The sequence below is a fragment of the Anolis sagrei genome, chromosome 2 (genome assembly GCF_037176765.1).
Source record: "Anolis sagrei isolate rAnoSag1 chromosome 2, rAnoSag1.mat, whole genome shotgun sequence".
In the NCBI taxonomy this organism is placed as follows: Eukaryota; Metazoa; Chordata; class Lepidosauria; order Squamata; family Dactyloidae; genus Anolis; species Anolis sagrei.
In genome coordinates, this window is record NC_090022.1 from 283,156,405 (window position 1) to 283,182,041 (window position 25,637).

Consider the following 25,637-nt stretch of genomic DNA (forward strand, 5'->3'; position numbering starts at 1 on the left):
CAGCCAGGCTTTGAAGCTGCAGGGTTGCTCAGTGCTAATCAAGGTGATTAATTGCAACATTCACACTTACCTCTAGCAGACAAGAGTTCTTTCCCCCACCCTGGATATTCCACTGATATATAAACCTCACTTACTTAGGGTTCTTGTGGGTTTTTCGGGCTGTATGGTCATGTTCCAGAAGCATTCTCTCCTGACATTTTGCCTGCATCTATGGAAGGCATCATCCCAGGTTGTGAGCTCTGTTGGAAACTAGACAAGTGGGGTTTATGTATCTAACACCTCCCAACAAAGGATTCCCCCAGGCAGGAAGCTGCCAAGCTTCGAATCTGCAAGGACATTCAATGTTAATCAAGGTGGCCAATTGCAACATTCACACTTGCCTCAAACAGACAAGAATTCTTTCTCCCACCCTAGACATTACTTCACAGATATATAAACCTCACTTGCCTAGTTCTCAACAGACCTCACAACCTCTGAGGATGCCTCCCATAGAAGTGGGTGAAACCTTAGGAGAGAATGCTTCTGGAACATGGCCAGACAGCCTGGAAAACTCACAGCAACCTATTATTATAATATTATGGTCTTTTGGGGGTTTGCTCGAGACAAACATGAATGTTGCAATTGGCCACATTGATTAGCATTTAATGGTCTTGCAGCTTAAAAGCCTGGCTGGTTGCTGCCTGGGAGAATCCTTTGTTGGGAGGTGTTAGCTGGTTGATTCTTGTCTGGAAACAGACACAGTTCTGTGTTGTTGTGAGTTTTCCGGACTATATGGCCACGTTCCAGAATATTTTTCTCCTGACATTTCACTTGCATCTGTGGCAGGCCTCCTCACAGATTGTGAGATCTCACTATCTCTGAGGATGCCTGCCATAGATGCAGGTGAAACGTCAGGAGAGAATGCTTCTGGAACATGGCCAGACAGCCTGGAAAACTCACAGCAACCTATTGTTATAATATTATGCCCTTTTGGGGACTTACTTGAGACAAATGTGAATGTTGCAATTGGCCACCTTGATTAGCATTTAATGGCCTTGCAACTTAAAAGCCTGGCTGGTTGCTGCCTGGGAGAATCCTTTGTTGGGAGGTGTTAGTTGGCTCTGATTGATTCTTGTCTGGAAACAGAAACAGTTCTGCATTGTTATGAGTTTTCCGGACTGTATGGCCATGTTCCAGAAGATTTCTCTGCTGACATTTCACCTGCATCTGTGGCGGGCCTCCTCACAGATTGTGAGATCTCACAACCTCTGAAGGTGCCTACCATAGATGCAGGTGAAACGTCAGGAGAGAATGCTTCTGGAACATGGCTGTACAGCCTGGAAAACTCACAGCAACCTATTATTATAATATTATGGTCTTTTGGGGGGTTTGCTTTCACTGAGTGTATTTTGGGAGGGAATATAACCTATCAAAGGAACAAAAGGAACATTTTTTAAATAATGCAAACAAACTCCCCAAAATTGGTGTTGTTCTTGTTATCATTACTATTATGCACTTTTGGGGGTTTGATTTCACAGTGTGCTTTTTTATATGGGAATATAATCTACCAAAGGGCACCTACCTATTTTTTTCTCTCCTTTCTCTCTCTCTCTCTCTCTCCCTCTCTCTTTCTCTGGCTGGCCTTTGCCTTTTTCCAAGAGGGTTTCTGCTTGGGCAAACAGCCCAAAGAGACATTAAATATGTAAAGAAATGAGCCCGGCCCAGCGGCCCAGCTCGCCCTGTGGGGGTTGAGCATGAATTTTTAATAAATGCGAGAGGAGGGAGAAGGGGAAAAAAGGAGAAGCAATGGGGGAGGAGAAGGGAATACACACAGACAGCCATTTTTGTAAAATCATCACCAAATGGACCAGGGTTGTTGTGGACTGCTGTCTAATATGACTTATGGCAGTGTTTCTCAACCTTCCACATGCCGTGACCCCTTAACACAGTTCCTCATGTTGTGGTGACCCCCAACCATAACATTATATTCCTTGCTAATTCATAACTGTCATTTTACTACTGTCATGAATCATAATGTAAATATCTGATATGCAGAATGTATTTTCATTCACTGGACAAAATTTGGCATAAATACCCAATATGCCCAAATTTGCATCCTGATGGGGTTGGGTGGGGAATGTTTTGTCATTTGGGAGTTGTAGTTGCTAGGATTTGTAGTTCACCTACAGTCAAAGAGCATTCCGAACTCCACCAACAATTGAATTGAACCATGTCTGGCACACAGAACTCCCTCATCCAAAAGAAAATGCTTGAAGGGTTTGACCTTGAGTTTTGGAGTTGTAGTTCACCTACCTCCAGAGAGCACTGTGGATTCAAACAATGATGGATCTGGACCAAACTTGGCACAAAAAACTCAGTATGCTCAAATGTGGACACTGGTGAAGTTTGGGGAAAATGGACCTTGACATTTGGGAGTTGTAGTTGCTGGGATTTATAGTACACCTACAATCAAAGAGCATTCTGAATTCCACCAATGATGGAATTGAACCCAACGTTTCACACAGAACTCACATGGCCAACAGAAAATACTGGAAGGGTTTGGTGGGCATTGACCTTGAGTTATGCAGTTGTAGTTCTTCTACATCCAAAGAGTATTGTGGACTCAAACAATGATGGATCTGGACCAAACTTGGCACAAATAGTCATTATGTCCAAATGTGAACACTGGTGGAGTTTGGGGGGAATAGACCTTGGCATTTGGGAATTGTAGTTACTGGGATTTATAGTTCACCTACAGTCAAAGAGCATTCTGAACTCCACCAACGATTGATTGAATTAAACCTGGCACATAGAACTCCCATGACCAACAGAAAGTACTGGAAGGGTTTGCTGGGCATTTACCTTGAGTTTTGGAGTTGTAGTTCACCTACATCCAGAGAGCACTGTGGACTCAAACAATTATGGATCTGGACCAAACTTGGCACGGATATTCAATATGGCCAAATGTGAACACTGGTAGGGCTTGGGGAAAAAAGACCTTGACATTTGGGAGTTGTAGCTGCTGGGATTTATAATTGACCTTCAATCAAAGAGCATTCTGAACCCCACAAAGACAGAATTGGGCCAAACTTCCCACACAGAACCCTCACGACCAACATAAAATACTGTGTTTTCTGAGGGGTCCTTTAGCGACCCCTCAGCTACCTCCTCGCGACCCCCCTGGGTCTCAATCCCCAGGTTGAGAAACGCTGATTTATAGCCATCTCGCTCTCTTCAACAGCCCCTAAATCTTGCAATCTCAGAGCTGTAGCTTCCTGGACTGGGTCTCTCTATCTGTAATGAGGCCTCCCTCCTTTCCTCCTTGCCTTCTGTCCCACCCAGGCCCCTAGCCAGGATTTTGTTTCGGGGGGGGGGTGAGTTTGATTGGGGGGGGGGCTGAGTCTGAGAGAAAGAGGGTCTACCCTAGCAAACTTTTTGTATCATTACCCCAATACCCCCATGCATATGGAATATATTGAGCATGGTGATCAGATCATGATATGAATAAACATAACAGTTGAAATAATGTACCAGTAAGGCCTTCTCCTTACTAGGCATGTAGGGTTTATATATCTGTGGAATAATGTCCGGGGTGGGAGAAAGAACTCTTGACTGTTGGAGGCAAGTGCGAATGTTGCAATTGGCCAGCTTGATTAGCATTGAATGTTCTTGCAGCTTCAAAACCTGGCTGATTCGTGCCTGTGTAGTCTTTTAGAAACTAGGCAAGTGGGGTTTATATATCTGTGGAATAATGTCCAGGGTGGGAGAAAGAACTCTTGACTGTTGGAGGCAAGTGCGAATGTTGCAATTGGCCAGCTTGATTAGCATTGAATGGCCTTGCAGCTTCAAAACCTGGCTGATCTGTTTGAGGCAGGGTTTTTTGGGGGTTTTTTTGTCGTTGAGAAACTGCAAGTCGCTTCTGGTGTGAGAGGCAGGTGTGAATGTTGCAATTAGCATTTAATGGCCTTCCCGCTTGATTAGGATTGAATGGCCTTGCAGCTTCTCTTCTGATCATTTTACCTTTCAGCTTTCATAGAAAGAGGGCTGCCTTGACAAGCCTGACTTGGGGTATTCAATGTTATACCTTTGCACTTGAGAAATAGGCAGTGTTTTCCTTCATCCCTAAAGGTCCCAATATCCTTCTCTTTCTAATTCCTCTTTTCTTTCCCGGCTGCCTTTTCCACTCCGATCACAGGGTCACCTGCCCTGCAAACACCCCCCTCCCCTCCCCGCCCCAAAGGTGCCCCCGTCCTCTCAGCAATCCCTCCAAGCGAGCCTTCATTCAATAATTCATAGGGAGAGGGCTTTTGTCCTTTCTCTGTCCGCCTCCCTCCCTCCCTTCTCTCTCTCTCTTTCTGCCCCAAGTCCCCTTCGGGGGCCTTTCCGACCCCAGCATCCACGCCCCCCTCTCCACGCGCCTTCTTGTCCCGCGAGATTCGATTAAGCTCTTTTAGGCTCTTCCCACACCGTCCTTATATCCCAGGATCGGATCCATCCAGTTCTAAAGGCTCATATAATCCACACAGGCTCATATAATCCAGTTCTAAAGCAGACAACCTGGGATCCGGAGGGAGCCTCGTGTCACAATGGACAGGTCGGAGGGACAGGTCGGTGGATCGATGGACAAGTCAGAGAATCGAATCCGGGGGAGATGGTGAGCTCCGTCTGTCAGCTCTAGCTCCCCATGCCGGGGCATGGGAGAAGCCTCCGACAGGGATGGTAAAACATCCTTGAATTGCAGAGGGCCAATTCTCTCACACCAGAAGCGACTTGCAGTTTCTCAAGTCGTTCCTGACACACACACATACACAAACAAGCCTGGGATCCGATCATGGGATATAAGGACTGTGTAGAAGGGGCCTCTGAGACAAGAAAGGCCACTCAACGCGGCTCTGGGACTTGGAGAAAGAAGAAAGGCTTCTACGAACGGGTTGTTGTAGGTTTTTCCGGGCTATATGGCCATGTTCTGGAGGCAATTTTTCTCCTGACGTTTCGCCTGCATCTATGGCAAGCATCCTCAGAGGTAGTGAGGTCTACGAATGTCAACCAAGGCTACAAATCTCAAGATCCCATAGCACTGCGCCATGGCAGTTGAAGTGGGATAGGACTGCAATCATTCGACAGTGCAGATGCGCCTTTTGGATCCCTTGGCGCAAAGGGGAAATCCGCTCCCAGCAGAACATCTGCTCAAAAGGAACAAGGTCTGGGGGATTTTCGCTACTCCCTTCCCTCGTCCCGGGATGAATATTCACGAAGGGGAAAAAGGGAAGCCCATAACAATAATAATGGGTTGTTGTAGGTTTTTTCGGGCTATATGGCCATGTTCTAGAGGCATTCTCTCCTGACGTTTCGCCTGCATCTATGGCAAGCATCCTCAGAGGTAGTGAGGTCTGTTGGAACTAGGAAAAAGGGTTTGTACCTTGTCTGCTGGAGCAAGAGTCCTTTGTCCCACCCTGGTCATTCCACAGATATATAAACCCTTTTTCCTGGTTCCAACAGACCTCACAACCTCTGAGGATGCTTGCCATAGATGCAGGCGAAACGTCAGGAGAGAATGCCTCTAGATTAGTGCTTCTCAACCTGGGTTCCCCAGATGTTTTTGGCCTACAATTCCCAGAAATCCCAGCCACTTTACCAGCTGTTAGGATTTCTGGGAGTTGAAGGCCAAAAACACCTGGGGACCCCAGGTTGAGAACCACTGCTCTAGACCATGGCCATATAGCCCGAAAAAACCTACAACAACCCAGTTATTCCGGCCATGAAAGCCTTCGACAATACAATAATAACAATAATAATTCTCTCACACCAAAATTACTATTATTATTATTATTATTATTATTACTGCGATTATTATTATTATTAGACACACAACGAGATGATTCCAGAGTGATCTTGTTTGCTGTGGACTCATGTTATGCTTCAAATAATAATAATAATAATAACAGTAGTAATAGTAATAATAACAATAACATAATTATAATAATAGTAATAATAGTAATAATAATAATAGTAATAGTAATAATAATAATAATAATAATAATAATAATAATAATAATAATAGGAATAGGAATAGGAATAGGAATACAATACTCTTGACATCACAATCCTGTCCTGGAAAAAACCGAAGTATGGATCGTCGGTGTTGCAATCCCAGGAGACATCAGAATTGACGAGATAAACAACTGGAAAAGCTTATCCGATATGAAGATTTAAAGGTAGAACTGTAAAGACTCTGGCGCAAGCCAGTCAAGGTGGTCCCAGTGGTAATCGGCACACTGGGTACAGTGCCTCAAGATCTTGGCCGGCACTTAAAAACAATGGGAGCTGACAAAATTACCATCTGTCAGCTGCAAAAGGCTACCCTACTTGGATCTATACGCTGATACATCACACAGTCCTAGACACTTGTGAAGTGTCCCAGGTGTGATCGAATACAAAAGCCAGCTTGGTGATCTTGTTTGCTGTGTACCAATCTTGTTGAGTATCAAATAATAAAATTAGTAATAATAATAATGGGAAGTGTCCGACGTGTGATCCAATACAACAGCCAGCAGAGCGATCTTGTCTACTGTGGACTCATGTTGTTGTGTTTCATATAATAATAATAATAATAATAATAATAATAATAATAATAATAATAATTTATTTATATCCCACCCTATCTCCCCCTGGGGACTCATGGCTCTCTATAGTAGAAAAAGTAGGCCAAGGAGTGTCAGGCGAGATTTTTACAGTTTTATAATATTGTGTTTTATTGATATTGTTATTGTCTGAATATGGCATTGAATTACTGCCATAGTTTGTAAGCTGCCCTGAGTCCCCTTTCAAGATGGCGTATAAGTACAGTACATAAATGATAAATAAATAATGGATCAAAGCAAACCCTACACATTTTGACTCAGGGGAAGGAGGAATTTTGCCACCAAGATCAGAGGCTCCGAAGATGCTCTCCATTGTCCAGGTTCATTATTATTCCCATCTCTTTCAGTCCCGGGGTGGCCATGGGGCACCTTTACACTCCATCTCCCCATGCGGGGACATGAGAGAAGCCTCCCATAAGGATGGTAAAACATCAGAACATTCAGGCAATGTCCCCTCCTGGGCAACGTCCTTGTAGACGGCCAATTCTCTCACACCAGAAGCGACTTGCAGTTCTCAAGTCGCTCCTGACACAGAAAAAAAAAACCCTTTGGAAGTCAACTAGGTTATTTTAATTGAAATTCTAGTTCCTAAAGCTTGACTTGTATGGCTAGAGTAGACCCTATGGCTAACTAGACCAGAAAGGTTGAGGACTTTTTTGCCTTTTCATGTGTCAGATTGGGGGACCAAAACCCAAACAACAGAGGTTGGACATCTGGGGACAGCCACACAACACTTAATGTCCCTAAAGTCAAGAAGCAACCTGGTGTCCTTCTTAGGAGAAGTTCACCCACCTGATGCCCCTAAAGCCAAGAAGCAATCTGGTGTCCTCTTTAGGAAAGGTTGAGGGGCCAAAGGCCTTTCCAATCCCACTATGTGGTTTCTCGAGACCAGGTGTTGCTTTGGATCTTTCCAAAGAGGAGGTTGAAAAGCCTCATGGGTATTCTTCCTTTTGCAAGGAAGGGAGAGGAAGGGCAGGTGTTGAGAAGTCCCAAAAAGGCACACTCAAAGCAGGAGCAGATGGCAAAAGGGCAAGAAGTGGGGGCAAGGCTGAGGACAAACAACCAGTCATGGTGTTAGCATAGTCATAGGCCAACTTTGGACCTTTCCGGTGTTTTGGACTTCAACCCCCACCATTCCTAACAGCCTCAGGCCCTTTCCTTTCCCCCTTCAGCCGCTTAAGCGGCTCAGGGGGAAAAGGAAGGGGCCTGAGGCTGTTAGGAATGGTGAAAGTTGGAGTCCAAAACACCTGAAGGGTCCAACTTGGCCCATGCTTGTCTTAGCATCTAAGGCAGTTTAGCAAAGCCCATGTGCTGTAAATTTGGGGAAGTCATAGAGCTTGGCTATTACAGAACCAGGAAATTATGGAGTTGGGAGAAACCCCAAGTGCCATCCAGTCCAACCCCAGTCTTCCAGGCAGGGAAATACAACCAAAGCTCTCCCAACTGATGGCCATCAGCCTCTGCTTAGAAACCTTCCAGAGAAGAGGACTCCACAAGGCGCCAAGGCATTGGACAGCTCTTACCGTCCTAACCTTTAGGTGGGATCTCTTGCTCCATTGTGTCTTACTAGTTTCAGACAGACAGACCCAAAACAGGGGAAGATGGGACAGTCGGAAAGAGGCGAGGTTGGGGACAAACACCTTGAAGCAAAGAGAGCAGCGGGGAAACAACTCAAGGAGACATCCTCGCAAACATGTCAATGTGTTGTGGAAAGTTTTCATGGCCGGAATCAAGGGGTTGCTGTGAGTTTTCCGGCCTATATGGCCATGTTTCAGAAGCATTCTCTCCTGACATTTCGCCCACATATATGACAGGCATCCTCAGAGGTTGTGAGGTCTGTTGGAAACTAGACTACATTGCAGAAGCAAGGGAGGTGTTGTGTTGTGACAGGTGTTGTGAAGCCCCAGAAAGGCAGATCCAAACCAGGAGCAGATGGCAAAAGGGTGAGAAGGAGAGGTGAGGCTGAGGACAAACAAGCAGTCATGGTCTTAGCACAGGCATGACCCAACTTTGGGCTCTCCCAGGTGTTTTGGACTTCAACTCGCACCATTCCTAACAGCTTCAGCCCCTTCCTTTCCCCCCTCAACAGCTTAAGGAATGGTGGGAGTTGACGTCCAAAACACCCGGAGGCCCCAAGCTGGCCCATGCCTGAAGTAGACCCTTTGAGTCCTATGGCTTGAATGCTATGGCTATTGAATCCTTGACCCCTATGAATCTTCCCGAGTGTCTCCATAGGTCTGTGGGTCTCCTCTAGTCAAGGCGAATAAATAATAATAATAATAATAATAATAATAATAATAATAATAGTGACCGACGTGTGATCCAATGCAACAGCCAGCAGAGTGTCTGCTGTGGACTCATCTTACTGTGTTTCAAATAATAATAATAATAATAATAATAATAATAATTTTTATTTATACCCCGCCACCTTCTCCCCAGGGGGACTCCGGCTAGCTAACACGAGGCCAAGGCCAAGGATTACAATAAAGCAAAATAAAATACATACAACAGATAATAACATCAAATAAAGTGCAAACAAAAACAAAATAATACAATGGCATAAACATAAGATATAAAATGATAAAAGGCCAACAGTGGGCTGGGCCAAATGCAAAGGGTACAATTATAAAACCCATGGATGAGATAGATAAATCCAGTAGTGTAACTAACTAGGGGGAGACCCAGATGGGATGAACAATGGGGTTAATCTGCACTGAGGGATGAGGCCAGGTGCATCCGAAGGACAGTTTTGCACTGGGACGGACATGGTATGGGGATTTGTTGTTAATCCCTCAAAGGCATACCAGAAAAGCCAAGTTTGTAGGCTTCTCCTAAAGCTGTCAGGGTGGGGGCTTGCCGGATCTTCCTGGGTAGCGAGCTCCAGAGCCAAGGGGCCACCATGGAGAAGGCCCTAAGCCGCACTTGTGATGGAGGTGGGAGCGAGAGGAGGGCTTTCCTATGGAAGAGATCGTGCAGGTTCCTAGAAGGAAATGCGGGCCTGAAGGCTGTCAGGGTGGCTGCTTGCCTGATCTCCCTGGGTAGCGAGTTCTAGAGCCTAGGGGCCACCACAGAGAAGGCCCTAAGCCGCACTTGCGATGGAGGTGGGAGCGAGACGGGGATCTCGTGCAGGTTCCTAGAAGGAAATGTGGGCTTGAGGGCTGTCAGTGTGGGTGTTTGCCTGATCTCTCTGGTAGTGAGTTCTAGAGCCTAGGGGCCACCACAGAGAAGGCCCTAAGCCGCAATTGTGATGGAGGTAGGAGAGAGAGGACGGCCTCCCCATGGAAGAGATATTACGGGTTCCTAGAAGGAAATGCGGGCCTAAAGGCTGTCAGGGTGGGTGCTTGCTTGATCTCCCTGGGTAGCGAATTCTAGAGCCTAGGGGCCACCACCAAGGCCCAAGCTACACTTGTGATGAAGGTGGGAGTGAGAGGACGGCTTCTCCATGGAAGAGATCGTGCAGGTTTCTAGAAGGAAATGCGGGCCTGAAGGCTGTCAGGGTGGGTGCTTGCCTGATCTCCCTGAGTAGCGAGTTCTAGAGCCTAGGTGCCACCACAGAGAAGGCCCTAAACCACACTTGTGTTGGAGGTGGGACGAGAGGAGGGCCTCCCTATGGAAGGAAATGTGGGTCCCAAACAGTTCGGGTCTCTGTAGGTCTTGAATGGGGACCCGAAATGAAAGGTAGCCAATGGAGCTCTTTAAACAGGGGGGATAGACCGCTCCCTCTAATTCGCTCCAGTTAGCAGTCTGGTTGGGAAGCAGCCCCATTGGAAAGAAGGGGGCGAGAGTGGGAGGCAAAGGAGAGGAAACCCCACGCCGCAGCCAGGGCCAGGCATTCCCGGCGCTTTGTTTTATTAGCGCCAAACAAGCTTCGCTATTAAACAGGGGAAGACCACGCAAAAGCCGGGTCGATAAGGCCAATTCAGACGCGGCTTTTTTTTTCTTCACCCTTTCTCACGTTAATTATCCCAATGAGTTTGGAGGAAGGGGCGACACGGGGTTTCCGAAGCGCCTCGTTAGTGGGGAGGAGGAAAAAAGGACGTGGGTGACAATGGCTTGAATCCAGTCCACGGAGGGAGGAACAAAGGAGGTCTCGCCCCACGCGACCTGGCTGCGTGGGGCGAATAAATCGCCCCCAAAACGCACCACCCTTCCCTTTCTTTCAAAAAATCAGAACAATAATGGGTGCCAATGCATAGAAAAGAGTGGGGAGTGGGAAGGAAAACCCGAAGGGTAAGGAACTGCCTCTCTCTCCTTTCCCTTCCCTCCCCCTCCCTTTCCCTCCCTAATCAATACCCGCCAACGATTAATTGCTCCGGCCCAGAATCAATCAAACTCCAGGTGAATGAATGAGGCAATTGGCAGGGAAAAGAGGCGGGATTCCGCCTGGTCTCCATATGCATTTGTAAACACGCTCAAGCGGCACGTGGGGATGGAGGGTTCGCCTTCAAGAAGGGGCAATTTGGGGCGAAGGCGTGGAACAAAAGACCCCCCCCCCTCTCGTAGGGATCCACGAGCTCCCTTTTGGACACCTTCGGGCATCTAAGATCACTTTGGGACGGAAGGTGGGGGCATTAGAGACACCCACGTATGTTTCTGATCCAAGCCGGGTTCAGTGAAGGATGCAGTCTATTTTTCCGTGGGATGTATACACATAGCAAAATTAGCACCTCATTTATACGATTACACCACCTAACATTCCTTCTGACATCTCCAGGCTTTATGCCACTCAACACAATTATGCCAGAGAATCTGCCAAACACATATAGCCACCTGCCATTTGTCACACACACACAGTATCTGCTGTGTAGATATTTACATGCAATATATTCTGGTATATTTATCTCATATATATATATTCTAACACCCAGGCATATATATTGAATTGCTGAAGAAAAAGGTAGATATACCTGCCAGAATTTGTTGTATGTGATTTGCATACCAGATGATTAATAGATAGATAGATCATCATCTTTTGTATCTAGATCATCACATACAATATATTCCGGTATTTATATCTATTATTCTCAGCTCTCTACGCTCCCCCCCCCCCCCCACCAATCATATAAACATATATATTTATACACAGAGAGAAAGAGAGGCACATACACACAACCTGATATGTCTATCATCACACAAACTATATTCCATTATGCATATCTTTTTAGCACTATCGATATTCATACATAAGAAATGCTGAAGAAATACACACACACACACACAATCTGGTATGTTTATCATCACATAAACTATATTCCATTATGCATATTTTTTTAGCACTATAGATATTCATACATACATATTGAATTTCTGAAGAAAGGTAGATATACCTACCAGAAATTACTGTATGTGATTTGCATACCAGATGATTAATAGATAGATAGATCATCTGGGATATAAATAATCACTTACAATATATTCCAATATTTATATCTATTATTCTTAGCTCTCTACGCTCCCCCCCCCCCCCCATATAAACATCTGATTTGTATGTATATTGCATACAATATATATATTCTGGTATCTCTCTCTCTCTCTCTCTCTCTCTCACACACACACACACACACATATATATATGAGATAGATATACCAGAATATATATTGTGTGTATATGTATATATGTATATATGGTATGTTTATCATCACATATATTATATTCCGGTATGTATATCTTTCTTAGCAACGCACACACACAGTATCTGCTGTTTAGATATTCACATGCAATATATTCTGGTATATATATATAATCCGGTATGATATGTTTATCATCACATATATTATATTCCCGTATGCATATCTTTCTTAGCAATACACACACACACAGTGTCTGGTGTGTAGCTCATTACATACAACATATTTTGGCATATTTATCTCAGCTTCACACACACGCACACATACACACACAATCCTGTATGTTTATCATCACATATATTACATTTCAGTATACATATCTTTCTTAGCATATCATTACATACAACATATTTTGATATATTTATCACAGCTCTCTCTCTCTCTCTCCCTATCTATATCTATCTATCTATCTATCTATCTATCTATCTATCTATCTATCTATCTATATATATATATATATAAACACACATACATACATACACACTATCTAGTATGTTTATCACAACATATATTATATTCCGGCATGTATGTCTTTCTTAGCAATATATTATGTGTCTACATAGTGTCTGGTGTGTAGAACATTACATACAATATATTTTGGTATATTTATCTCAGCTATATATATATACATATATGCACACACACACACACACACACACAGAGAATCTGATTATCTCAGCTATATATATATATGTGTGTGTGTGTGTATAAATATACCAAAATATATTGTATGTAATGTTTTACACACCAGACACTATGTAGACACATAGTATATTGCTAAGAAAGATATACATGCCGGAATATAATATATGTGATGATAAATATACTAGATAGTGTGCATGTATGTATACACACACACACAGACATACACACACACAATCTGGTATGTTTATCATCACATAAACTATATTCCATTATGTATATCTTTTTTAGCACTATAGATATACATACATACAAGCAAATTCACACACACAGTGTCTGATGTGTAGATCATCACATAGGATATATTCTGGTATGTATATCTGTCTTTCTTAGTAATATATATATATATCACATACAATATATTCTGGTATGTATATCTGTCTTTCTTAGTGATATATATAGATATATATATATCAATCACATACAATATATTCTGCTATGTATATCTGTCTTTCATATATATATATATATATATATATATATATATATATATATATATATATATATATATATATCAATCATTTGGACTACACCTTACCCTATACAAGGCAAACCTTTAATCCACTAAACGCCTTGCCATTTTAAGAACAATAGAAATGGGGAAAGACTTCCTCCGGGTGCCACTAGAGGGCGCCCACGAACAACTCGGCACACATCAAAAGAACAATATCCCCCCAAAAGTGATTGTTCTTTCTCCCCACCCCCATCCCTCCAATTGTAGATCCAATCTGTTCATGCCAAAAGGAAAGAAGGGGAAAAAACACACAGCTTTCCCCCCTCCCCTCTTTCCTCTCCTTCCCCTCCAGAAGAGCCCCGAAGCTTTTTGATCCACGCATCTGGCAGCTTTACATTCTCAGCACCTCTCCCCCCCCCCCCTTCTCACCACTGCCTCTATGTAGGTTTGAATGTATTTTTCATCTTCTGTGTTGGATAGGCGCATACCTGGGACAAAGGGAGTGAGGGGTGAGAAATCCATATTTCCGTGTTTGCAAGGATATCACCCCTCACACATTTCCTCCTACCACAATTCACCTCATTCTTTCTCCAGAAAGGTTGAGGATTTTTTTGCCTTTTCATGTGTCAAAACCCAAACAGCAGAGCTTGGATATCTGGGGATAGCCACACAAACACAACACACACACACTTGGTGTCCCAAAAGCCAAGAAGCAACCAGGTGTCCTCTTTAGGAGAAAGATCCTTCAATTTTTCTAATCCCATTATGTGGTTTCTGGAGACCAAGTGTTGCTTTGGATCTTTCCCAAGAGGAGGTTGAAAAACCTCATGGGTTTTTGTATTTTTCCTTTTGCAAGGAAGGGAGAGGAAGGGCAGGTGTTGAGAAGTCCCAGAAAGAAAGAACCAAACCAGGAGCAGATGGCAAAAGGGTGAAAAGGGGAGGTGAGGCTGAGGACAAACAAGCAGTCATGGTCTTAGCAGAGTCATAGGCCAACTTTGGACCTTTCAGGTGTTTTGGACTTCAGCTCCCACCATTCCTAACAGCCTCAGGACCCTTCCTTTCCCCCCTCAGCCGCTTAAGCGGCTGAGGGGGAAAAGGAAGGGTCCTGAGGCTGTTAGGAATGGTGGGAGCTGAAGTCCAAAACACCTTGATGGCCCAACTTGGCCCATGCCTGTCTTATCATCTAAAGAACTTTAGCAAATTTGGTGAAGTCATAGAGCTTGGCTATTATAGAATCAGGAAATTATGGAGTTGAGAGAGACCCCAAAGGCCATCCAGTCCAACCCCATTCTTCCAGGCAGAGAAATACTACCAAAGCTCTCCCAACTGATGGCCATCAGCCTCTGCTTAGAAACCTTCCAGAGAGAAGAGGACTCCACAAGGCTCCAAGGCATTGGACAGCTCTTACCATCCTAACCTTTAGGTGGGATCTCTTGCTCCATTGTGTCTTACTAGTCTCAGAGAGACAGACCCAAAAACAGGGGAAGATGGTGACAGGAAAGAAGGAGGCGAGATTGGGGACAAACACCTTGAAGTAAAGAGAGCAGCGGGGAAACAATTCAAGGCAACATCCTCGCAAATATGTCAACATCAATGTGTTGTGGAAGGGTTTCATGGCCGGATTCACTGGGTTGCTGTGAGTTTTCCAGGCTGTCTGGCCATATTTCAGAAGCATTCTCTCCTGACCTTTCACACATATCTATGACAGGCATTCTGAGAGGTTGTCAGGTTCGTTGGAAACTAGGTAAATGATCAGACGATGCAAAGAAGCCATTGAAATCCACAAGCATGTGGAACATGTCAATAGAATGGACAAAATCTGGCTACCAGTATTAAAAAAACTCTAAAATCAGGACAGTAAATAAAGAGCAACGCTCAAAAACCAGGGGAAATCCAGACAGGGAATGATCAGGGTCAGCTAACACCTCCCAATAAAGGATTCCCCCAGGCAAGAAGCAGCCAGGCTTTGAAGCTGCAGGGCTTTTCAATGCAAATCAAGGTGGCCAACTGCAAAATTCACACTTGCCTCCAATAGACAAGAGGTCTTTTTCCCACCCTGGACCTACTACGGATATATAAACCCCACTTGTCTAGTTTGCAACAGACCTCACAACCTCTGAGGATGCCTGACACAGATGAGGGCGAAACGTCAAGAGGGAATGCTTCTGAAATATGGCCATAGTAAAGGCAAAGTTTTTCCCTTGACATCGTGTCCGTAGAGATGAGAAATGTCACCTCCATTTCTAAGCTGGAGAGCCGGCGTTGTCCCTAGACACCTCCTAGGTCATGTGGCCGGCATGGCTGGGGCAGGGATGGTGCTCATCTCCATTTCTAAGCCTAAGCGCTGGCATTTTCCATAGACACCTCCTAGATCATGTGGCTGGCATGACTGGGGGTGGGGGGGGGGTAATGCTCATCTGCATTTCTAAGCTGGAGAGCCGACGTTGTCCGTAGACGCCTCCTAGGTCATTTGGCCAGCATGACTCGGGGGTCGTGCTCATCTGCATTTCTAAGCCGAACAGTTGGCATTGTCTGTAGATGCCTCTTAGGTCATTTGGCCGGCATGACTGGGAGGTGGTGTTCATACCAATTTCTAAGCTGGAGAGCCGGCGTTGTCCGTAGACACCTCCTAGGTAATTTGGCCGGCATGACTGGGGGTGGTGCTCATCTGCATCTCTAAGCCTAAGAGCTGGCATTGTCCGTAGACACCTCCTAGGTCATGTGGCTGGCATGACTGGGGGGTGGTGCTCATCTCCATTTCTAAGCTGGAGAACCGGCGTTGTCCGTAGACGCCTCCTAGGTCATTTGGCCGGCATGACTGGGGGAGGGGGTGGTGCTCATCTGCATTTCTAAGCCGAACAGTTGGCGTTGTCTGTAGGTGCCCCCTAGGTCATGTGGCCAGCATGACTGCAGGCTGGAGCGGTACCTATTGATCTACTCACATTTGCATGTTTTCGAACTGCAAGGTTGGCAGAAGCTGGGGCTAACAGCGAGAACTCACTCGCTCCCTGGGGCCATACATCCCGGAAAACTCACAGCAACCCTTTTCAAGGCCAGCCAAGCGAGGGGAAAGGGATGAAAGGGAGACAGGGTGGGCGACTTACCAGCAAGTCTCAAGGCCGACATCCTCTGGAACTCGGGCTCCTGCAGCCACTTCCACATCCTCCGGAAGGTCTCCCGCCCGGACTTGAGTTTACTCCAGGGTTTAGGGTTCCTTAGCAGGTCGGAGAGGGTGCCCTGAGAGCGGCAGAGGACCCGCTGGGCGAAGATGGCCTGCGGGATGCTGTACCGCTTCAGCTCGGCCGTGATGCGCTGCGCCACTTCTTTGGTGTTGATCTCCTCCAGCTGCCCGCCGCCGCCGTTGTTGACGCCCGGGGGCCCCGCCGAGGAGGAGGGCGGGCGCTCCCGGCCCAGCACGGGCCCCACGTGGCCCTGAGGGTGCCCCACGCCCCCGCCGCCCCCGTTGCCGCCGCCCCCGGGGTGTCCCGCGTGGTGCATGCCATTGAGGTGGGCCATCATGGAGGCCGGGGGGGTCGCCAGGCCCCGGGAGAGGTGCTGCTCGCTCCCCCCTCCGACTCCTACTCCTCCTCCGCCTCCTCCGTTGCCTCCTCCTCCTCCCCCGCGGGTCAGCATGGCCGCGTGGGCCTCGAAGTTGGGCCCCAGCATCTTGTCGTGCCCGCCGGGGCTGCCGTAGTTGTGGAGGGCGCCGGGCTGGGGGTGCTGCGGGTGGTGGAGCGGGCCCAGCCCGTTCCCGAGCGGCGAGAGGCTCTGCCCCATGGCGGCGGCGCCCATCTCCTTGTAGGGCCCGTAGAGGTTGTTCATGGCGGGCAGGCCGCGCTCGTCGCGCATGAGGGCGAAGCTGCCGCTGACGTTGGAGAGGCGCTGGTGGTGCTGGTGGTGGTGGTGGTGGTGGTGGTGCGCGGCGGCGGCCACGGCGGCGGCGTGGTGGTGCGGGTGGGCCGGGTGGTGCGGGTGGGCCGGGTGCGGGTGGTGGAACTTGTCCGAGACCGTGGAGATGGGCGGCAAGGGCTGGAGCGGCGTCAGCGTGGTGTAAGTGCCGCTCATGCCCAGGCCCGGAGGAGAGGAGTCGCACGGCATGCTCATGGCGTGGTGCAGCGGGATGGACAGCTCCGGACGGAACTCCCCCGCGCCCTCCAGCAGCGAAGCCATGCTGCTCACCATCGCCGAGCGCGACGCCGCCGCCGCTGCCGCCGCTGCAGCCGCCGAGGAGAGCTCCTGGTGCGAAGGAGGAGGGGGAGCGGGACCCCGCAAAGGGCCGGCGCCGCTGCGGCTGGAAGGGTGGTGGTGCGGGCTGGGGCTGCCCATCAGCTCCGGCTCATGGCCTCCGTGCAGCGGACCCAACGTCTCCAGGCTCAGCGTGGCCTCCGCGTTCATGGCGCAGCTGTCCCCCAGCAGCTCTTTGGTGAGGAGGCATCGATAGGAGGAGGAGGCCGAGGAGGAGGAGGAGGAGGAGGCGGGAGGCAGCGGGGGGCAGGCGGTCTTCATTCAGTCCATGGGCGCAGCGAGAGGAGGAAGAGGAGGAGGAGGAGGAGGAAGGGGAAGGAAGGGGAGACCTCCTCGGCCCGTTGGCGTGGGCTTCCTTCTTGGGCCGGCAAGGCTCTTCCTGGGCTCGGGATGGAGGCTGATGCTCTCTCCTCCTTTCCTTCCCCTTTCCCTCGCTCTCTTTGGGGCTCCCGGGGAAGGAGAGCTCTTGCTTGCCCTTCCTTCCTTCCCTCCCTTCCCCTTTTTGGGGGCCTGGGGAAAGGAGGACTCTCTCTTGCCTTTGCCCAAGCGAGGCTCCTTCCTTCCTCTTCCTCCTCCCTCTTTTTGGGGGCCCGGGGAAAGGAAGGCTCTTTCCTGCTTCTGCCCAAGCGAGGTTTCTTCCTTTCCTCCCTTTTTGGGGGGTCCGGGAAAAGGAGGGCTCCTTCTTGCTCTTGCCCAAGCGAGGCTCCTTCCTCCCTTCCTTCCTCTTCCTCCTCCCTTCCTCCCCTTTTATGGGGGGCCCGGGGAAAGGAGGGCTCTTTCTTGCTCTTGCCCAAGCGAGGCTCCTTCCTCCCTTCCTTCCTCTTCCTCCTCCCTTCCTTCCCGGGAAAGGAGGGCTCTTTCTTGCTTTTCCCCCTCCGCCGCTCCGGCCGCTGCCTGCTCTCCTCCTCCCTCTTTTTGGGGGGCCCCGGGAAAAGAAGGCTCTTTCCTGCTTCTCCTTTCCTTCCTTCCTTCCCTCCCTTCCCCTTTTTGGGGGGCCTGGGGAAAGGAGGGCTCTTCCCTGGCTTGGGCTGCCTCTCGCCAAGCCAGGCTCCTTCCTTCCTTCCTTCCTCCCTTCCTCCCTTTCTCCCCCTCCTCCCTCACACGGGGGGCTTCTCTCCGGAGGAAGGCCTCCCTTCCTCTCCTCTCCGTCCGGCGGTGCGGGTGTGAATGTGTGCTGCTTGCGTGTCAAAAGGGGGGGAGAAAGAGAGGGGGGAGAAAGAGAGATTGAGAGATCTGGAAGGGAGGGAGGAAGGGAAGGAAGGAAGGAAGGGGGGAAGGGAGGGAAGGCGCCCGCCCCCGCGGCTCCTCAGCCCGGCCAGCAGCAGCCCCTCCGCCGCTCCGGCCGCTGCCTGCTCTCCTTCTGCTGCTGCTGCGGCTGCGGCGCCCTCCTCGCCATGTCCGAGCCCTCGCCTGCTCTGACGTCGTCTGTTTGGGTCGAGCGGGAGCTGTCCAGAGTTGGGAAGAGAGAGCAGCCAAGCCCGGCCCAGCCCCGGCGAGGGAGGGAGGAGCGGAGGAGGGGAGGGGGAGAAGGCCAGGGGGAGGGCCAGGCGCCTCCAAACACGACGGACGGGCCCTTCGCCCACTCAGCACCACCCTGGGCGAGCAGGCGGGGAGGGGGCGCCGGCGGAGTGGCCAATGGGAGCTCGCAACGGGAGAAGGGGAGGGGCATGTGTCAGGGCCAGCCTTCCTTTGGAGGCCGGGCGAGAGGGCCTGGCCATTTCCGAGGCAGCGGAATCCAACGCCGAAGAGAACAGAGAGACAGAGACACAGAGAGAGACAGAGACAGAGAGAAGAGAAAAGGAAAGGAAAGGAAAGGGCGAGGGCTTCGAGGCACCGCGTCCATCCTCTCTCTCTCTCTCTGTCTCTGGCCTCTTAGAGCCAGAAAGGCTTGGTTGTGGATGAAGGGGGAGGGGGGAAGAATCCGCACAAAGGAGGTCGCGGAGACGGAGGGGGAGGGGGTGGCAACCACGCCCGGAAGGAAGAAAGGAAGGAAGGAGGGAGGGAGGGAAGGAAGGAAGGAGGAGGAAGGGGAGGAAGGAAGTAGGGAAGGAAGGAAGGAAAAAGTGAAGGAGGGGGAGGAAGGTAAGGAAGGAGGAGGAAGAAAGAAAGGAGCGAGCAAGGGAAGGGAGGAAGGAGGAAGGGAGGAAGGAAGTAGGGAAGGAAGGAAAAAGGGAAGGATGGAAGGAAGAAAGGGAGGGAGGGAAGGGAGGAAGAAGGGAGGGAGGGGGAGGGAGGGAAGAAAGGAAGGAGGGAAGGAAGGAGGAAGGGAGGGAGAGAGAGAAGGGAGGAAAAAGGGAAGGAAAGAAGAAGGGAAGGAAAGAAGAAGGGAGGGAGGAAAGGAAGGAGGGAGGGAAGGAAGGAAGGAAGAAGGGGAGGAAGGAAGTAGGGAAGAAAGGACGGAAGGAAGGAGGGAGGGAAGGAAAGAAGAAGGGAAGGAAGGGGGGAGGGAAGGAATGAAGAAAGAAGGGAAGGAAAGAAGAAGGGAAGGAAGGACCGAGGAAGGGGGGAAGAAAAGAAAGAGGGAAGGAGGGGGAAAGGTGGCTGGGAGTGGGGGAAGGAAAGGAACGGAAAGGAAAGGAGGGATGTGGGTACCAAGACGCAGCCAGCATAGAAGGGATGGAGAAGAGCTTATCAACCCATCTCTCCCAATACCTGCCTGCCTCTCTCTCTCGCATCCTAGCTGGAGAGAATAAGAGGAGAGGCCCAGAACATCTGGGTCTGTATGGGCGCTCCTATGCGCGGCCCCGAGGCTCGCCCCCGCCTGGCTTGGACGTTTAGGAGCGCTCACTCAGTGTGGAAGGGGGAGGCACACTCCCACTCCAAGTGTGCGACTAGAACCCGAACATTTCCCTTCCAACCTCCCCTCCTCTTCCTCCTTTTCTCCTTCCTCCTCCTGCTGCCCCTCCTCCTACCGAGGACTGAGATGGCGGGAGCTCTATCTCCTCTCTCCACTCCTCGTGGGATTCCTCCCCCCCCCTTCCCTCCAGGAAACACGCGTGTCGGGATCGGTCTTGGTGCAAACACAGAGGCTTGGCTTTTTCTCCTCGGGCTCAAAGTCCACGACTGTTGGTGTCCAGCAAATCTCCTCTTTCCGACAGAGCCCACCTTTGCTGGGAAATGATCTGGGGTGGTCCAAAACTCCATAAATTTTTAGTTCGGTCTACAGCAAGCATGGGCGAACTTTGGGCCCTCTAGGTGTTTTGGACTACAACTCCCACCATTCCTAACAGCCTCTGAATCTATTCCCAAAATTGTTCCAGTCACACCAATATTCAAAGTTGGGCATGTTGGGTATATATACCAAGTTCGGCCCACATCCATCACTGGTGGTTGGGTTTAAGGTGCTCTCTGGGTGTAGGTGGACTCACAACTCACTAAATTCAAAGTCAATTCTCTTCACACCCCACCAGTATTCAAAGTTGGGCATGTTGGATATGTGTGCAAAGTTTGGTTCAGATCCATTGTTGGTTGGGGTCACAGTGCTCTTTGGGTGTAGGTGAACTACAACTCCCTAAGTTCAAGGTCAATTCCTTCCAAAGCCCACCAGTATTTAAAGTTGGAGATGTTGGGTCTTTTTGCAAAGTTTGGGCCAGATCCATTGTTGGTTGGGTTCACAGGTGGGTTAACAGTTGGGTTTTGGATGCAGGGGAACTGCAGCTCTCTAAGTTCAAGGTCAATTCCCTTCAAACCCCACCAGTATTCAAAGTTGGAGATGTTGGGTCTGTGTGCCAAGTTTGGTTCAGATCCATTGTCTACATCCAGAGAGCTTCACAGTGCTATCTGGATGTAGGTGAACTACAACTCCCAAAATTTAAGGTCAATTTTCCCCAAACAAACCCCACCAGTATTCAAAGTTGGAGATGGTAAGTCTGTGTGCCAAGTTTGGTTCACATCCATTGTCCACCTGCTTCACAGTGCTCTCTGGATGTAAGTGAACTACAACTCCCAAAATTTAAGGTCAATTTTCCCCAAACCCCACCAGTATTCAAAGTTGGAGATGTTGGCTTTGTGTGCCAAATGTGGTCCAATTCTATTGTCTGTGTGGTTCACAGTGTTCTCTGGATGTAGCTGAACTACAACTTCCAAAATTCAAGGTCAATTTTCCCCAAACCCTTAGTAGCCAGTATTCAAAGTTGGAGATGTTGGGTCTTTGTGCCAAGTTTGGTCCAGATCCAGTGTTGGTTGGGTTCACAATGCTCTCTGGATGAAGGGGAACTAAAACTCCCTAAGTTCAAGGTCAATTCCCTCCAAACCCCACCAGTATTCAAAGTTGGACCTGTTGGGTCTGTGTGCCAAGTTTGGTCCAGATTCATGATCATTTGGGCTCTCAGTGCTCTCTGAATGTAGGTGAACTACAACTCCCAAACCTCTAAGGTCAATCAAATCCCACCAGTATCCAAAGTTGGGCAAGTTGAGTGCTAAGTTTGGTCTAGATCTATTATTGGTTGGGTTCAGAATGCTTTCTGGATGTGGGTGAACGATATAAGTCCAGGATTCCAGGTCCAACCCCCCTCCCCCCCCCCCAAACCCCCCCCCCCCCCCCTAGTATTTTCTGGTGGTCATGTGTATCAAGTGCAAATCCCCCCAAACACACAAACTTTGGCTTGTAGGGTGTATCTAGATTTATTCTTCCGATTTTATTTCCAAAAGTCCAAGAAGTTAACCGCTTCTGGGAGGGGGGAAAAATAGTTGGGGAGGGGGACCTTGGAGCAGGTTGCTTGCCGAAGGCCTGCAAAGCGGCGGAGGTTGCGCAGATGTTGCCTTTGTTTAAAGAGACAGTAATTAAGGGCAGGAGGGGACAGAAGTTTGAAAAGCGTGACCTATTTTCTTTTGATCAGCTGTCAAAGGAAGAGCGGGGGGTCTCCTTAAGACAGCCCCTTGCCAACCACTTCCAGCTGTTAGGGGAAACTTGGCTCAGGAGAAGAAAAAAACACATCTTGGGAAGGGAGGGGGAAGGAAGGAAGGAAAGGGGGAGAGCCCCACTTTTTGGGGAGGCGACCACCATTGAAGAGCAGGCAAGGAGAAGAGATCTTGCCAGGGTTCTTGTCTCCACCTAAACAACTCCCAAGATCCCATCCTGGGGAGTTGCCATTTGACAAGGTCTTCTGCCTTCTTTGCCAAGTAGCAAAGCCACTACAACTACAAGGATTCCATAGCATTGAGTCATGGTTCAAAGTGGGGGTCAAACTGCATTAATTCTACCATGTAGATGCGCCCTAAGAAAGCTGGTAGACCATCCCTAAGGAGATCGAATAATAAATACAGATCAGCAAAAGAATTATTGATCATTTCCCTTACTAGCCACTTGTCATCTCATTTGATCAAGGCGAAAGGGAAGAACTGTTTCTGTTTTCAGACAAGAATCAAGCGAGACCAGGTAACACCTCCCAACAAAGGATTCCCCCAGGCAGCCACCAGCCAGGCTTGGAAGCTGCAAGGTCCTTAAATGCTAATCAAAGTAGCCAATTGCAACATTCACATTTGTCTCAAGCAGACAAGAGTTCTTTCTCCCACCCTGGACATTATTCCACAGACATATAAACCCCAATTTCCTAGATGTGGGCAAAACGTCAGGAGAAAATGCTTCTGGAACATGGCCATATAGCAAGTAAAAACCACAACAACTCGGAACTGTTTCTGTTTCCAGACAAAAATCAATCAGGGCCAGCTAACACCTCCCAATAAAGGATTCCCCCAGGCAGCAACCAGCCAGGCTTGGAAGCTGCAAGGCCATTAAATGCTAATCAAAGTAGCCAATTGCAACATTCACATTTGTCTCAAGCAGACAAGAGTTCTTTCCTCCACCCTGGACATTATTCCACAGATATATAAACCCCACTTTTCTAGTTCCCAACACACAGGCAGGAATCAGCCAGGCTTGGTAGCTAAAAGGCCATTAAATGATAATCAAGGTGGCCATTCACATTTGTCTCAAGCAGACAAGAGTTCTTTCTCCCACCCTGGACATTATTCCACAGATATATAAACCCCACTTGCCTAGTTTCCAACAGACTACACAGGCAGGAATCAGCCAGGCTTGGTAGCTGCAAGGCCATTCAATGCTAATCAAGCTTGCCAATTGCAACATGCACACTTGCCTCAAGCAGACAAGAGTTCTTTCTCCCACCCTGGGCATTATTCCACAGATATATAAACCCCACTTGCCTAGTTTCCAACAGACCCCTCAACTTCTGTGGATTTCTGCCATAGATGTGGGCAAAACGTCAGGAAAGAATGCTTCTGGAACATGGCCATATACCAAGGAAAAACCACAACAACTCAGAACTGTTTCTGTTTCCAGACAAAAACCAATCAGGGCCAGATAGCACCTCCTAAAAAATGATTCCCCCAGGCAGCAACCAGCCAGTCTTGGAAGCTACAAGGCCACTCATTTCTAATCGGGGGTGGCCATTTGCAACATTCACACTTGCCTCAAACAGACAAGACTTCTTTCTCCCACCCTGGACATTATTCCACAGATATATAAACCTCACTTGCCTAGTTTCCAACAGACCTCACAACCTCTGAGGATGTCTGCCATAGATGTGGGCAAAACGTCAGGAGGGAATGCTTCTGGGACATGGCCATACAGCCCCGGAAAACTCACAGCAACCCAGTGTTTCTGGAGAGATGGTCTGAGTTAATCCTCAAAAGAAAGCACTTCCATTGTTGGGTTGTTGTGAGTTTTCCCGACAATGTTGCAGCAGCATTCTCTCCTGACTTTTCTCCTGCATCTATGGCAGGCATTCTCAGAGGTTGTGAGAACCACTGCTGTCACCTACGGATGGGAAACTTGCAAACCTGAATCTGAATTTAGTGGGATTGTTCCACTAAATCCAAGAGGGCTTTTTGAGAAGCAGCGGGTTTGAGGACTAGTTGCTTGACAATTGAACTGTCAATACATACTCTACAAGCCTGTTGTTTTTTAAAAAAGTAAATAGTCCTATAGGCAAAAATACCCAGAATTGAATTCAAGGAGAAGAAATTGGTCTTTTTACAAAGAAGGAAATTTACTGAGGTTTCATTCCCTGCACTTTGGTTTAAGACTGAGACTATTGGGGGCATCGACCCTGTAGAATTAATGCAGTATGAGCCCACCTTACCTGCCATGGCTCAATGCTATGGACTCCTGGGAGTCTTAGTTTGATAAGGCACAACCAGAGAAGGAAGGGTTGCTGTGAGTTTTTTGGGCTGTATGGCCATGTTCCAGAAGCATTCTCTCCTGATGCTTTGCCTGCATCTATGGCAGGCATCCTCAGAGGCTGTGAGGTTTGTTGGAAACTAGGAAAATGGGGTTTATATACTCCCACCCTGAACATACCACAGATATATGAACCCAATTTTCCTAGTTTCCAACAAACCCCACAGCCTCTGAGGATGCCTGCCATAGGCACACACACACATAGACACACACACACCCTTAATATCTTATAATTCTGACCTTTGTTTACATTTTTTGTCCTCCACCGTGAACAAGTGTGTGTGTGTGTGTGATTGTGTTTGGGTGTGTGTGTGTGCATATATATGTGTGTGTGTGTGTGTGTATAAGGACACGCTGATCAGAAAGGAATACAAAAAAAAAGCTAGAAAAACAGGGTCATGTTTATCAATCAGGGCCAGCTAACACCTCCCAACAAAGGATCCCCATGCCAGGCAGCAACCAGCCAGGCTTTGAAGGTGCAAGGCTATCAAATGCTAATCAAGGTGGCCATTTGCAGCATTCACACTTGCCTCAAGCAGACAAGTCAGGCTTGTCAAGGCAGTCCTCTTTCTATGGATAGTGGTGAAAGCTGGAAGGTAAGATGGTCAGAAGAGAAGCTGCAAGGCCATTCAATGCTAACCAAGTTGGCCAGTTGCAACATTCACACTTTCCTAAAGCAGACAAGAGTTCTTTCTCCCACCCTGGACATTATTCCACAGATATATAAACCCCACTTGCCTAGTTTCCAACAGACTACACAGGCAGGAATCAGCCAGGCTTTGAAGCT

The 25,637-nt window shown here is 48.3% G+C and overlaps 1 protein-coding gene across 2 annotated transcripts in view; it reads right to left on the reverse strand.

Annotated features, from left to right (window-relative positions):
- The window catches only part of ONECUT2 (one cut homeobox 2), a 94,284-nt gene extending 75,142 nt beyond the window's left edge, over positions 1-19,142 (reverse strand). For both annotated transcript variants that reach the window (XM_060761313.2, XM_060761312.2), the window contains exon 1: positions 16,509-19,142. In XM_060761313.2, the coding sequence (XP_060617296.2) occupies positions 16,509-17,910 (1,402 nt within the window). In that variant the 5' untranslated portion in view covers positions 17,911-19,142. The remainder of the gene's footprint in view (positions 1-16,508) is intronic.
- Between the last annotated feature and the right edge of the window lie 6,495 nt (positions 19,143-25,637).